A 14,328-nucleotide genomic window follows, 5' to 3' on the forward strand; every position below is an offset into this window, starting at 1 on the left:
GAGATGTTCGGTCCTGGTGACGTCACATCTTGATGTGTCTATGTGAACGTCACCTTTTGATGTTCGTTCTTGTTCCGAACAGTGGCTATGTTAACTTCACCGCTTGATGTTAGATCCTGTGCCTAGTGAGATTGTATTTCTCCACTTTGTAACACTTATGCACGTTGTATTTCAAGGTCGTTGTGACTTTAATGTGATCTAACTGCAATCGTGTATGTCTACAACCCCATCCAATTATTAGCATGTCTTGTTTCTCATGAACTATATTTTTACTGTTTGTTCTAAGCGTTGCCTCTGTTTGTTCGAGAGTGCCTATTCCTTGTTCGTGATCATACTTGTGAGATGGATTGGAAATGGCTTGGAGTTTGATTTCAAAGTGTTTGTGCCTCAACACTAACTTTTATTTATCCGTTATTATGCGGATCTATGCTAGACTGTGTTGGCACTATTTGTAACCTTGTCTTTTGCTTCGCATCACCTTGGCCAAACTGGCATCAGTTCTAGGCAGAGAAAGCCGCCAGAAATGTACAACAATTAAGGTGGACGAAAACCAGAGGTTTGATTCATGACTGTACAGAACAACAGATTAGGTAAATAACTCGCGTCGTAATGGTACCTGTTCACATAGTATTGCCCATGCAGTATGGCGCACCAAATGAGGCAGGCGCTACTACTGATAGTGGCGGTGCTCACACTCTTCGTGAGTGTGAGTGTGGCCATATATCCCCCTGACCACTGGGAGTATAGTACCGATATTGAAAACGGATCGCATCTGCACGAGGTATTTGTTTAAGCGATGGTATATACTTTTCAGTTTGCTGCGTGCGTATGCGTATGTGCAGGTCTGCCTCCTCAATCGGTCTCTAAATGCGTATGTGTATGTGTTTGTGCGGCGTCATTTGCATGGGATATTGGGCCAGTGGATGCTTAGTATATATCTGACGGTTGCATTGGTTTGTGGTGTTTCATCACATAATAGTGATTGAGGATATTGGTGACGAATGTATATTGCACTAGCGATCGTACGCTGCTAGTGATTCATATTTATATTTAGATCTAGAAAGTTCTGGAAGGGAAAAGGCTTTGGAAATTTATTACGCCGAATGTGTTAAATATATTGTTTCATTAGTGATGTGTATACACTGCGAGCATTCTCGCAGCCCTTTTATTAATATCTGTTTCTCGACTTGATTTGTTTCTTCTTGTTTCACGAATAACCTGTATTGTGCATATTGTACTTGTGGTCACGATGCTCCATTAAAATTGATGTAGTCAATGAATAAACCTTAGAAAGTATATGTATTGATGCTTTATATTGCTACGAGTATGTTTTAGACATAAATTTTCATACATGTAACTTCCTTATGGCGAATTCGTTGTGACAGCAAGGTCCACACTTCCCTATATGAGAGTATTATGAGGCTATCTTCACGTGTATGGTGAATATATTGTCAGCATACGGAAGATTTACGCCCGTGTTTGTATGCACACACATGATTACTCACAGATACATACATATGCATACAGGGTATGTTCATATTGACGAGCAGTATTCTAAATGGCTGTACGTCTATACAGCTGTACTTCTACTTTCATGCGTGTGCGTATACGTGCGCTGTGGTCGTGCGTGCATGCTTACATTCATACATGACAATAGCGTGATTGATCCAAGTCCTAACACCTAGAGACCGGCCAATATAGGGCTGTGTAGTGTGACATTGCCAAACTTTAATTTAACTTTCCACTCTAGAAATTGGTACTCGAAGTTCTGTTTTATCGGACCGTTCACTCAGTATTGAACTGACACAAAAAATCACCCCATTCTCTCTGTCAGCTTATCACGGAAACTCTCAAGGCCGACAAAGCGCTACTGGTGCGCTGGATTGCGTCCGCTGGGTGAGGGTGATGACAAAAGCAGGTATAGCTCTTTTATAGTCAAATGCAGGTATAGCCATTAAATAGTCAAATGCAGATATGGCTCTTGATAGTCAAGCAGGTATAAGCCCTTTTAAAGTCTCGGTTAGGAACTGCTCGTTCTCTTGTCTGTCTTTAGTTGCACGGAGAACTTTTGTATAGCCAGTCAAGATCACTGACCACTACTCAACATATATCCATGGATAGGTATAGCGGCCTGCGAGTATTAATGAAACTTCTCGTACGCTTTTTCTGCCTCTAGCTGCATGGATAATTGTGGAAACACGAATCACTGACTATTATGCTCAAAATATATTAGAGTTTATTGACGAGTTTGTTGATTAGTTTTCTTGCTTTGTGCTGCTGTGCGCTTTTTTTCGACCGCTTATTGTATCTATCTACATACATCTTGAAAAACTTTATATCTCGTGGCTTCATTGGTATACTCACTTGTCACCTCTGTTCTTTCTTCATCTAACCATACTCTGGACCTTAAAGGTTCCGGCCTGGAATGTAATTGTGAAAGGTAAGCTGCCACTTGGTCCTTCGGAAGATTAGTTCCTTCGTTTTGATGGATTGGTGGTTTTGATCCCAAGAGTTGGCAGCATATGATCTGTTTGGATTAGAGGTGCAGATACTGTGTATGCGAACTCATATATGGTACACTCTGCCTGTGAGGTTTTGACCAAGTTCCGTATCGAGTAATGAACTCCCCTAGTGAATAATCAATACCCCTCGTGGACAATTCATAGTTAGTCATCTCGGTATCCTCAATTAATCCAGCCTACACACCGGCCGTTTACCACATTAGTCAATACGAAATAGCAAGTCTTGGCCCGTTAGAAGTATGTGACCCGTCATAGCAAGTCTTAACAGATCAATGCCAGTTGTGTCACGTTTATATATCACTAGCCATACGACGGCGTGGCCATTGTGTTGAGCTGACACTAGTTATGCATTTATCCGCCCAGAGTACCATGCCGCTGACAACATAGTGTTCGACGTCATGCTAAGCAAGACCCGCATCACCAAGTACGGTGCGGGCCAGGGCGGGTGGCCCACCATCCGATACTTCAACGCTGCGACGGGTATGTTGTAGCGACTGGATGGACGGAATATACACACTTTTATTGATAATCAGTGCATGATATGTTAGGTGTGCCCGCCTCAGTGCTGCTCCCCGTGCTTGTGTGATCGTTATCTGGAGCAAATTCGAACCCTTGCCGCTTTGAAGCGAGGTGTTTGATGTGTGTGGTGTGTGCAAAGATGTGTCGTATGTGCCCAATGGACAGGCCTACGAGAAGCAGACCACCCAGTCTATGTGTGGTGAACTGGGTGATATGAAGTACATGCGTGCCTATGTATGCGTGCCTATGTGGAGTTGGCCCGTGGCAAGTCCGGTGCTGAAGGGGAGGTAAGGGCGAAGCCGTCGCCAGATGCCGGCCGCATTGAGTTGTAGTTGTAGAGACACTCCCGCGAGGGGTCTTTATGGGCTTTGAGAGCGATTGGAGGTCGCGCTGATTCGCACTTGACGACTTAAGCTGAGCACGACACCGCAGAGGCTAAGTTCACCACTACGCACGCCACCTTTGGGCTGCAGTGCCCCCGGAGTTGGGTATACCTCGCCAGACGCAGTTGTTATCGTAGGTCAAAATCATATCTCCACCGAACTACTACCCCCGAGCTTGCACCAATAGTGTACGCGCGGGTGTGCACATCCTTATCCAAGTATCAAACGCTAACCATATGACGTACTTTCACGAAAGCCGTAAGGCGTGATCGCACCGACTCCAACGTTTGGCCATGGTTGCTATGATGACGGCGGACTCTGTCTTTTTCATTCACAGAGTGCGTTTGGGTCATCCTAGCACCACCAAACAACCCCTCACTTCCAATTGCGTTGGTAGCTGTTGCACACAATATATCCCGAGAGAAGCTCCTGATTAAACGTTGATAATTGCGGTTTCTATTTTTGTTCTTCTATGGTGTTTTCAAGGAGCCAGTATTAAACTTCATTTTATTAGCGAGACTTTGTTTTTGAGCCAGTTGGCCGGCATAGCGATACTTATCACACAGACAGACCCGAGTATTAATAGCGCGAAGACGTTGAGAGCCAAACTGCTGGGTCTGCCCTGACTTTGCCTATGACACTCTTGAATGTACGCAACGGGGTAACAGAAACACATTTTCCGCGATGGAGTTGCGAACGTTGGTGTCTGCCAACGATGAAATGGTGATCATACGTGGTAGAAAAACACAGTTCCGCGAGAGAAAGTAGACGTTGAAGACGGGAAATGGTTTGAAGGTCTAGTACGCAAAAGTATGAAAGCAATAGCATACATGTGAGGTTTCTGGCGCCAATGGGGCATCACATACAATTATGCATCATATTGCAATAGAAAGGGGTTAAACGGTGGTGAACAAACTAGCACAGACAACCATGGTTCATTCAAGTGACTTACAAATTTATGATGGTGCAGTGTTGTTTCTAGTAATGGATATAGATCATGCAACAGATAACAGTGCCACCATACCCTTTTTAATCATAGCCTTCTAAATCAAACAGAAGACTATGGTTATATGTACATGTTCTGCCAGAAAATACAAACAAACGGAGTTACTCACCCATGAAAACAACACAAAACTAGTGCAGTACACGCCTATTTGCATCAGCACTCGACTGGGTGATGCAGTTGGCCACATCTGCTGCCGTAGGCAAGTTGTTTCCAATGGAAATACAAAAAAATCTGTTGTGTCAGCGGTGGCCCTCTACATGTGCGCAGTCCTTACTTTACTTTGTAAGACGGGGTATACCATTTTAATAATGCTTGACTGGGATACTCTAGTTGGCCAGCGCCTACCGTCACTTATAGATGATGGAGCGCCTACCGTCACTCATAGATGATGCGTGCATGCTAATTGTTATATTTATGACGTCTCACTACCCAGTTCTTTTCGCAAACTCTCTATTTGTCCGAGCACTGACGACTTCGATGTTCCTCCTTGCGCTTGATACTGCAGTATTATAGATATGAAATGAATTAGTGGTTTGTAGTGCCTTATAGACAAAACTATACAAGCTGTTAGATTATAGCTTGCGTCTAAAGCATTTACAAAGAACAGTTGATCAGTTATGTGGCAATGATTGCAATAAGGTGGGGACGAACAAACTATGCATTGGAGTTGTATGGGAATATATAGATTTCTCGTCAAGTTACAACTGCATGAATTGACATTCTTTTCTCAGAACACTACGCAACCAAAATTGCCAACTAGCTACGCACGCAGATATTGATAAATTTATAAGAATGAAAGTGACGCGGAACGGTCTAAAATTCCAGTGCAAACAGCTGCGGCCACCCTTACCTGTTCGACGCTATTTTCAAAGTCCCACAGCGAAGTGACATCGTCTCCGAAGTGCTTGGACACCGTTCGCATATCTGAGTAGCATAGAAATTGAAGACATACTTATGTTTATACAACTTCGTGTGTACGGCGATTGCGGATGTTCATTAGATAACACGCTTTGTGGAGTAGGTAATTCAAACACATTCGCCAATAATAAACTTTGCTGAGTCAAAACGCCGTGCCTCACCTCTGAATATTCCAAAGTTCACGTATTCCTAATAGTTAATCACTACATTCAATGGTTGCAAAATCGCATTTAATAGTGGATCGATATTCCTACCGCCATACATCGTGCGCCATACAACGAGGCAGAGAAAAATGAACAATGCATTTATACCTTCTTTAGTCAACCCATCCATTTCACACTTCTTGTCTTCGGCCATTCGTACGACCTCTCCGGCCAATCCATGCGCCTCGCGGAACGGAACCTGAGCAAAAACCGATACACAGCGTCATGGAGGGGATGTCAGATACGAAACCACCAAATACAAGAGTTGTGGTGCTGAAACGCTACGACGGATCGCCAATGGCAGCCGAGAGATATAGTGGAAATGATAGCAAGGCAGTAAGTGAGAATGAGTCCACAGAAAGCCTACCCCAGAGCAAAACTACCAGAGATGACCTGTCACTCATACAACGCATAAATTAACTACCAGACAAGGAAAAGAGACTAAAGAAACCAAAAATCTACCGAGTTTCAGGGTAGAATGCCAAGCTCAGAATTATACATCAAGATACAGACGCGGTCTCCACTGTGGTAGCTATATACACATCTCGCCGTGTATGGGCTTGAAGGTATGGGCTTCAGACATTTACGCCACGAGTGCATGCTGAATAACGAATACACTCGTTGAGTGCACATACCCCTTTTCGGACTAAGTAGTACGCGACATCAGTGGACAGCATCTCAATCGCTAGAGCGCTCTTCATCTTCACCTCATCGATTGTCAGCGTTGACATCACCCCCTCTATCGCATCGATGCATGTGAACAGACGCAGAAGTACGAGCGTGTGTACGAGAATTTTAGTTTTTATGATACTAAACCTTATGGATTGTACAGACTGGTAAGGCTGCGTATCAATTATAGTAAATCCCAACCGACTCCACTGTATGTCTATTACAACGAGGGTGCCTACCCCCCCCCCCACTAAAGCCATAATAAGTAGGTATAAATACCTCAATCTGTACCTACAGCCAAGCACATATCAATAAAGATATGAATAGGAGGGGTGGGCGTACCTAAAATTATTAGAGCCACCGTGTATTCTGACAACGGCCAAGCACACACACACACATACCAGCTATTTGCAAGAGGCTTTCCAACGTGTCCGTAACGTTGAATAGAGCCTCCTTATCCTCTTGCATGTCTTTGTTGTAGGTACTGGGCAAGCCTTTCATGGTCATCATGAATCCAGCGAGCTGCATACACACAAGGTTGCACAGGAGTTGGTGGGGGTCAGAACGCATGAAGTGTGCCATGCCAAACGTGATATTCATGTCCACAAGGTAGCGTGTTTCCATATGCAGTTGCAAATAATCGTACATGCACGTGAGACATAATTGCGCACACTCGCGCGCACATGCTGACAGGGATTGATTTCGCCGCGATCTACGTCAAATATGTATGGAGGTACACTTAAGATCGGTCCAGTTAGGTGCTCTCCAGTCAAATGATGGTGCAAATCAATACATAGTATATATACACACCGATCCACTCTTCTCTCGAACCCCATGTATAAAGGCACCTTCTACAAAGCTTGACAATTGAATGCGATCTTATGCCATGGTTATGATCAGCCTGGTACAGTGCAAACAGTTCATCCGGCAACAGAAACTCACTCGAACATAGATATTAAGGGATCCAAACATTTAAACTGACTTTATCGCGATCCTATACCAATCCAACCCCCCCCCCCCGCGGGTCGCCCTTATCCAAAGGGTCAATTAGATACTGAGTCACAGCCTGGACAACTCTATCTCAAATAGATAAATGTAGCCTACCTGACCGAACACTCGACCGCTCTTGCCTCTGATGAGTTCCAAACTATCGGCGTTTCTTTTCTGTGGCATAAGCGAACTACCCGTACTGTGCGATGACGGGGAAGTGGGTGTAGGAATAAGACATAATCAATGCACTTGCTTGCGTCTATATTAGAGCCTTTGTGTATATAACATAAACTTGCACGCTCACGTCAGTGACCCTATTTATGTAGCTTGTTAAGCTTCAAGAGGGGAAGGTGATGTACAAGTGATCAAAGTTTGCAACAGTACGGTGGTATGTATATCGTACACAATTTTTGTTGAACGCATGCATACAGAAACTCCACATTCAAGCCTATTCGCTTTAAGGCGGCCAACGACTCTACAAATTTAGTATGAAATAATGTAAGACTCAATTACGCGCGCATATGTATCAGTTGCCAAAATCACGCGAGAGACGGCTCATCTACAGTCCAGGTTCAGCCAAGCTCACCCCGGGATACACAAGCTGTTTCTTAGGGACATATGCATTATATATTTCCGTAAACATGCGTGCATTTTGAACTTACCTATACGCATCAGCAACCGAGATGAAGCCAAACTCCTTGGTGGAATATATGATGAGATCCTCAGCCCACCCACTCAGATGCGAGGCTACTAGCGATGACCAGAACAAGAACTCTGTGATGAAGTCACGCGAACGGGTGGCCTCGAGACTATTGGCTGTAGGCCCTCTGAACCCTGTTCGAGAGAATCAAGGTTCGTATATATCAGACACGGCTTACCCATACGTAAACATGCTTGTGAATCCCACACATACAGATTCATATCCCTGCACAGAAATTTCAAAGCTAAACTGTGGCAAGAATTTAGACCAAGTGTTCATTCCAGGGACGATCGTATACGCTTATCTCAAATTCTCTGGCCCAATAATGTGCATAACGCGCGCACTTGATCGCGTAAGTGGACATAAAAAACTATCAAATAATCAAATGCAACAACAGAAAACAGCAGAAACAAAAATCCACGACATTGGGTAGACTTTTCACTACCAGTTGGCTGCTTGCCAAAGCTTTCCAGTCTAAGTGCGAGTCAGTTATTACACATACCATCAGATACGCTATAACACACACCCGAAGGCAGCGAACGCACAATAACGAGTCCAGAGTATACCGTAATACATCTTACCTAACTCTTGCGCTATGAACTGCCTGTCCACACCAAAGGGATTGCCAGCCAATGCCCCTGAGCCCAACGGACACTCGTTGAAACGGTGGATGAGAGAGTCCAAAGCTTCCAGATCGTGTGTCAGTTGCGAGGCGTATGAACACACCCAGTGTGACCAGCGGATGGGTTGAGCACGCTGCAAGCGACAACAGTGATGTTAGTGCCACAGAAGTCTAGATACTCAGATAGCGAATTCTGCACAGCGCATGTATAAGCTTGTTTGTTTAGTGTGTATATGTACATAATCCTAAATGTTTGATGTGTATGTGTGCATAGTGTTGTATGTTTAGTGGAGCAAATGGCAACAGACATGCCCCCAGAGCACTCCTTTACAGATTGAAAGCTCGAGAGCGTTGCTGCTGAGCTATCTAAGTTACGCCGTCGCAGTATAAATCGAGCTGACCACCTCCATTATGATATGGTCATAGTTGCCATTCGATTGTAACAGCAACTGTCAGAAATACGAACCATCGGCACACGGGGAAACACCAAAATAATTCAAACAGGTTCAAGACTCCATCAAAATAGCAAATTGACACTCATTCAGATTGTGGTACATCTTAATCGTTATTAAAGGTCCCATGTCATATGCCAACACTTGCTACACTTTAAAATCATTTACTGAATTTGATAGGGCTTCCGGTCTGCAACGTTGTGGTACAAATTATACACATCTACTAGTAACTATAAGCATACCTGTAAGTGTGTGTAACCGGGCATGAGGGCGTCTACTTCTTGTTGTGCTCTGTTGAGATGTACACTGATTAAACTCACTAGATATTTTCTGATTGTTGCCGCCTCTTCGCGTAGCCACAATCGCATGTCGGTCGCTACCTGCCATGGTGTGGAATTTGATAGGCTGTTTGAGTATCGACGAACGACGCAACACTAGAGATTTATATATAGATGTATATCTACATGTGTACATATATATATATACGTCGCATACATGATTCGAGTACCTGACAACTCAAGGAGCCAGTACAACATTTCAGATCTATTCTGGCACTCAAATTATTCTAGACAATGCGTTAAACAAATGGTTTTCTGTAGCATAAGTTCAGTACTCTCATTTCAAGCGCAATCGATACATCAGTGCGTATGCATTTACAGATATATTTATACAACGACACAGTAGTCCACCGAGTCTTTGCTATTGCGGACAGTGTGGAAAAACAGAACGACATATGGTACTAAACTCTTTGGAGATGCATCTCGCAGGAGTATACGTACACTTTATGCATGTATTAATCCCGTCTATTTGCTTACATAGCAACTACATTAAACATACCTGATCATTTCTGCTACGACCGGTGTGTAATTTTCCGGCGACATCCCCCACCATCTCCTTCAAACGACGCTCGTTTGCTGTGTGAATGTCCTCATCTCCGGACTATGGAGCAAAAATGACAGAGATAAATGCTCTGAAACATTATGTATCGATTATCTACAGGATCCGATAACATCGTTTCTTGGAATCATACACTATAATCCAGAGCAAATATAATTTGCAGTACTGTGCTCTAATGTGTCAATTCGAGTGGGAATTTCCTTACAAAGCCCGGTTAGGCATGTCAAATGTACAGGACCTACAGACGCATGCAATGGTACATCGGACTAACCTTGATAACAAACGACCCTGCCTTCCACTCCTCCAAGACGTCCTGTAGCCCCTTTTGTAGTGTTTCAGATTCAGCGTCCGTAATGAGACCTGCTTTAGCGATAGCCTTCGCGTATACAATCGACCCCTCGATGTCCTAATATTGATAGTTGAGATTTTACCGCAAAGAAGTTCATAGAAGTTCAATGTAGATGCTGGGTATGAACTATAGATCCGGCGGCATTAGAGGGTTTCCATCGAGGTTATATCTGGACTTAAAGGAGTTGTTATATGTATGATACACCTCCCAATTCAAGCTTCGTAGCTTGTTTATTTGTATCACACATATAGCACACAGCTTGAAGGCAATATTCTTAAAGATATATCAGCAACACCAACATGGATATACAATACTCAACACTGAAATATTAAATGAACACGAAGCAGTCATTGATCGATGCAATAATCCACATTCATCTTAAACGTGGGCCAATTTTCTGCAATGAGGGCGTCTAGTATTGTGCTAAAACGCCTTACCAGCTATCATGAAGCAAAGTTTCGCATCACTGGCGACATATGAGGAATGGCGCACACATTCCGACTATGAGATTAAAGATACGTACGCGTGCACAGGTCGAATATAAAATAACTAAATGTATTCCTTTGAAACTCAAATCACTAAACGAAAAACGAATACTATTATAATGTAAATTCCAAATCACTCGAAATTCTGCCACCTCATATACCGCCATAAAAGCGTTGAACCTTACTGCTGACAAAGCATGAACAGGGGTGATCACTTCGTCATATCTGTCCATACATTCGCTTATCAAATAGAACGAAGATTGCTTTGTAAACAAACACTCTGTCATACCTGTTTGTACATGCGTTTGTCGAATCGAATGGAAGCGTTAAATTCCTCCATCACCGGATCCTGCGCGCCGGTAAAGCGGCCACCCCACAGCTTGGTCTCTGTTTGCTTTGGTTGCGTCATGGTGAATATTTGAACTGCTACACTTATCTTTCTCTGTTACAGCTTTGCTATATAGAAGTGGCGTATGGTTTCGTATGAATTCACTGCTGAGTGTATATATTTTATATATATCTCTCTAGAGGGAGAGAGTGAGGTTTTAGTCACATGTTGTGCCACACAACTGTGATGGGAATCGCAGACGTTGAAGAACAACAAAAAAAAAGCTGTTGCAGATGTGTTTTGATTGGAAGAGAATGCGTCTATCTGATCGGTGTGTGTCGAACACGGTCAGTCAGTCTAACCGCAATACGTTTTGAGTTTTACGTTTAAACTAAATAATATACGTTCACAATTAACGTTGATATTGGGATGGCCCTACATCTGGCGGTTACGCTCTAAAGAGTGTCCATTTTAAAAAATAAAATAGAGCATACTGTATTAGGCCGATTGTGATTTCCCCAATCTTTTAACCCCCGTATAAACGTTTCAAAGCATACGTATATATTATAAATAAAAAAAAGCGTTTACGTATATTATAAATATAAATAAGCGTTTACGCATAGCCTACTAAAATGGACCTCTTCGAAATAAAACGGATTGAGGGCATTCAGAATGACGCAGAATTGCAGACCCAGTATGTACATACACACCTATTTCTTTTCAAAAATAAAAACAAAATATACAAAACCCAATATTTATGGTTCATCCCAGAATGAGTTTGTAAATACATGCGACTACGTACACGCGTATCTTGCACTACACAAATTTGGACATGTATTTACAAACATGTGTATTCATATTCTCCAAGAGGCATAGAAAAGCAAAGAGGCTCTGTCGTTTCTTGGGGTCGTTCACTGCCCATTATAGCACAGTATCGGGTATACAGATAGACTTGAAGTTGGCGTTAGATTATTTTATTTGCAATTGCAAACCTTGACAAGAGTCGGAGACGAGGGAGCCAAAGTCAATTTGTTTGAAAGTAATATCGGGACACTATATCAGGTTGTACTGATGAAGCGGTTCCTTTCATGTTGGGCTTAGCACGCATAAATTACCATTGGCTTCAAAGTCGCCACAGAAATCCAATCCGTCATTGTTAAAACTATCGCCGACGGTAGTATTCCGAATTACAGCAAACGTTACTTTATCTACGTTTGTATCCAATAAACATTATGTACTGTTGTCATTCAGCTGCACAGCTTAGTTTTGAGGCTCTTGAAATCGGGTTAGTAATTGAAGGTATGGCAATTTCTAGATACATGCCCAAGTGCTATTTCTTGAATCATTCTTCTGAGCAGATTATTATACCGTTGCCTTCGCTTAGCGCCTTCGAAAGAACATCTATTGTCAATTATGAAGACGATCCATCAACAACTGTGCGCCGAAAAGAATGCCAACAGAGACGTATCTTTCGGATTGGCGCGGTGCATGATTGTCGGAGGCCGAGATGTTACAGAGACTTATACTGGGCATACAACAGGGTGGGAGTGTGGCAGAGACAATATACAATTGCTGCTGTGAACCAAAATGCACTTAAGGCATATCAGCTTAGACAGAGCTTATATTTATTATGGAACGTTTACACTCGAGGTTATTTGCACTTTACCCGCCTCTTTGCGATTGTTACTATTTTTCAGTATCGCATGCGTTATTCAGATTGCTACACCATCTGTAGTGCCGCGTTGTTTGTTCTCCATGATTACGAATGTGTTACCTATGGCTTCTATCCTCAAGCACCTCCCGCATATCACTTAAACAGATGTTGCAACGTGTCGCTTATCGAGTCACCGTATCTCACCCAGTTCGACTCGATAATCGTATTAACCTATTCACGTGGTGTAATAGCCTTTCTGGTTTCTGCAAGGCTCAAATGTATTTGGTCAATCGCCTGCCAACATAGGTAGTCTGCATACAGATGTCACCGACTCTCTCATGTTTATTCGTATCTTCCCACACCAAAGCTTATATAAACCTATTAGCAACAGAGGTAGAATACTTCACAGTCAACCCCACTTATATATATATATATATATATATATATATTAATGCTAGGCATGTATTTAATAAACTGCTCTGCAGGAATTCCTTGCATTCTGATTGGCCAGTCCTGGTCTAACCCCATTGTGAGTCCCGAAAAATCAGCATTTCAAATGTTGGTGGCCTGGGTCTTGGGCGACGTAGCAATCGCTGCTGACTCATACTACGGGAGACGTGTTCAGCTCAGTGGCTCAGTGGATGTCACTCTCCACTTAAAAGCACACCGGGGCTGTGACAAAAGTCTTGGGATCATATGAATCATGCTGGAATCATACGCTCATAGTGTTCTGCGCTGAAAGGTAGGACTCTGGCTCGCACGTGCTACGGAGAAGTGACTGCCTAAACATGCAGTCCAAGGCTCCTCATTGACGCTGGATGGATCTCTACACTAACACTCTCCCCCGACTAAGTACGTTCATATATATGTTACAGCATCATGTGCGCTTTATTGCTATACGTAATGGATACCAGCCTATAGCTCTTCATCATCACTCAAGCCCAGTTCTGGGTATTCTCCACATACCACCCACTTGCATTTCACAAAACCGCCGTATTTGGGCTCACAGGTGAAGTACCTCTTGCCTTCCACACTGCCATCGTTCTTGCCGTATGGTTCATCGTACTCTATGCCAGCCCAGATTCCTGATGGCAGATGGATTATAGCCACATCAACACTCGAATCCAGTACAAGAATACGTAAATTCAACATGCTCATATATATTTATATATATACATATCCATATCCATACACGCACACACACACACACACATATATATATATATACGTAAAATACATATACGAGGATCAGAGATATACATGAAACCTGGTTTGTGATCGACATTCATCCAATAGGTCATTCTCCAGATGACTGGAAACTGCTACACTCAAAATCAAAGCGTACTAGCAACCAGTTTCTGACTTTTTGCCTATCAGGGCATCCACTGATCGGCCAGTAAAAGCATGACCCCTACCGAAGGATATAACGAAACAATTTACAAACAAATACTAGGTGCTTGCATACATTCCTGTACGTACATATTGCATATCTATAAGCCCAGCCACGCACGCACTCATAGTGCCAATCCAATGAGACTATACAAACTACAGAAGTTACAACTAGGTATGGAAGTGTAAGTATATGAAAGGCTACTGCAGCACTCACCTTCTTCAAACGATGTCTCGCCGAC

General features: G+C 43.0%; 3 protein-coding genes across 3 annotated transcripts in view; 1 reads left to right on the forward strand and 2 right to left on the reverse strand.

The window, feature by feature from the left end:
• Window positions 1–4,668: 4,668 nt before the first annotated feature.
• Window positions 4,669–11,227, reverse strand: SARC_05236 (argininosuccinate lyase). The gene is made up of 12 exons (XM_014300911.1): window positions 11,005–11,227; window positions 10,153–10,287; window positions 9,822–9,923; window positions 9,227–9,364; window positions 8,492–8,666; window positions 7,873–8,044; window positions 7,325–7,409; window positions 6,622–6,742; window positions 6,187–6,290; window positions 5,660–5,750; window positions 5,281–5,354; window positions 4,669–4,929 (listed from the first exon to the last, which is right to left on the reverse strand). The coding sequence occupies exons 1-12, from the start codon at window positions 11,122–11,124 to the stop codon at window positions 4,843–4,845; spliced, it is 1,404 nt and encodes a 467-aa protein (XP_014156386.1). The 5' UTR covers window positions 11,125–11,227; the 3' UTR covers window positions 4,669–4,842.
• A 1,057-nt stretch (window positions 11,228–12,284) lies between these two features.
• SARC_05237 (hypothetical protein) lies at window positions 12,285–13,099 on the forward strand. The gene has a single exon (XM_014300912.1). The coding sequence runs from the start codon at window positions 12,345–12,347 to the stop codon at window positions 13,005–13,007; it is 663 nt and encodes a 220-aa protein (XP_014156387.1). The 5' UTR covers window positions 12,285–12,344; the 3' UTR covers window positions 13,008–13,099.
• Window positions 13,100–13,368: 269 nt separating this feature from the next.
• The window catches only part of SARC_05238 (hypothetical protein), a 3,741-nt gene continuing 2,781 nt past the window's right edge, over window positions 13,369–14,328 (reverse strand). Inside the window, exons 4-5 of the mRNA XM_014300913.1 lie at window positions 14,304–14,328; window positions 13,369–13,782 (exon numbers count right to left, since the gene is read on the reverse strand). The exon at window positions 14,304–14,328 is cut by the window's right edge and continues 29 nt beyond it. Of these exons, the coding sequence (XP_014156388.1) occupies window positions 13,613–13,782; window positions 14,304–14,328 (195 nt within the window). The 3' untranslated portion in view covers window positions 13,369–13,612. The remainder of the gene's footprint in view (window positions 13,783–14,303) is intronic.

This window comes from Sphaeroforma arctica (assembly GCF_001186125.1).
Source record: "Sphaeroforma arctica JP610 unplaced genomic scaffold supercont1.327, whole genome shotgun sequence".
Lineage (NCBI taxonomy): Eukaryota > Ichthyosporea > Ichthyophonida > Sphaeroforma > Sphaeroforma arctica.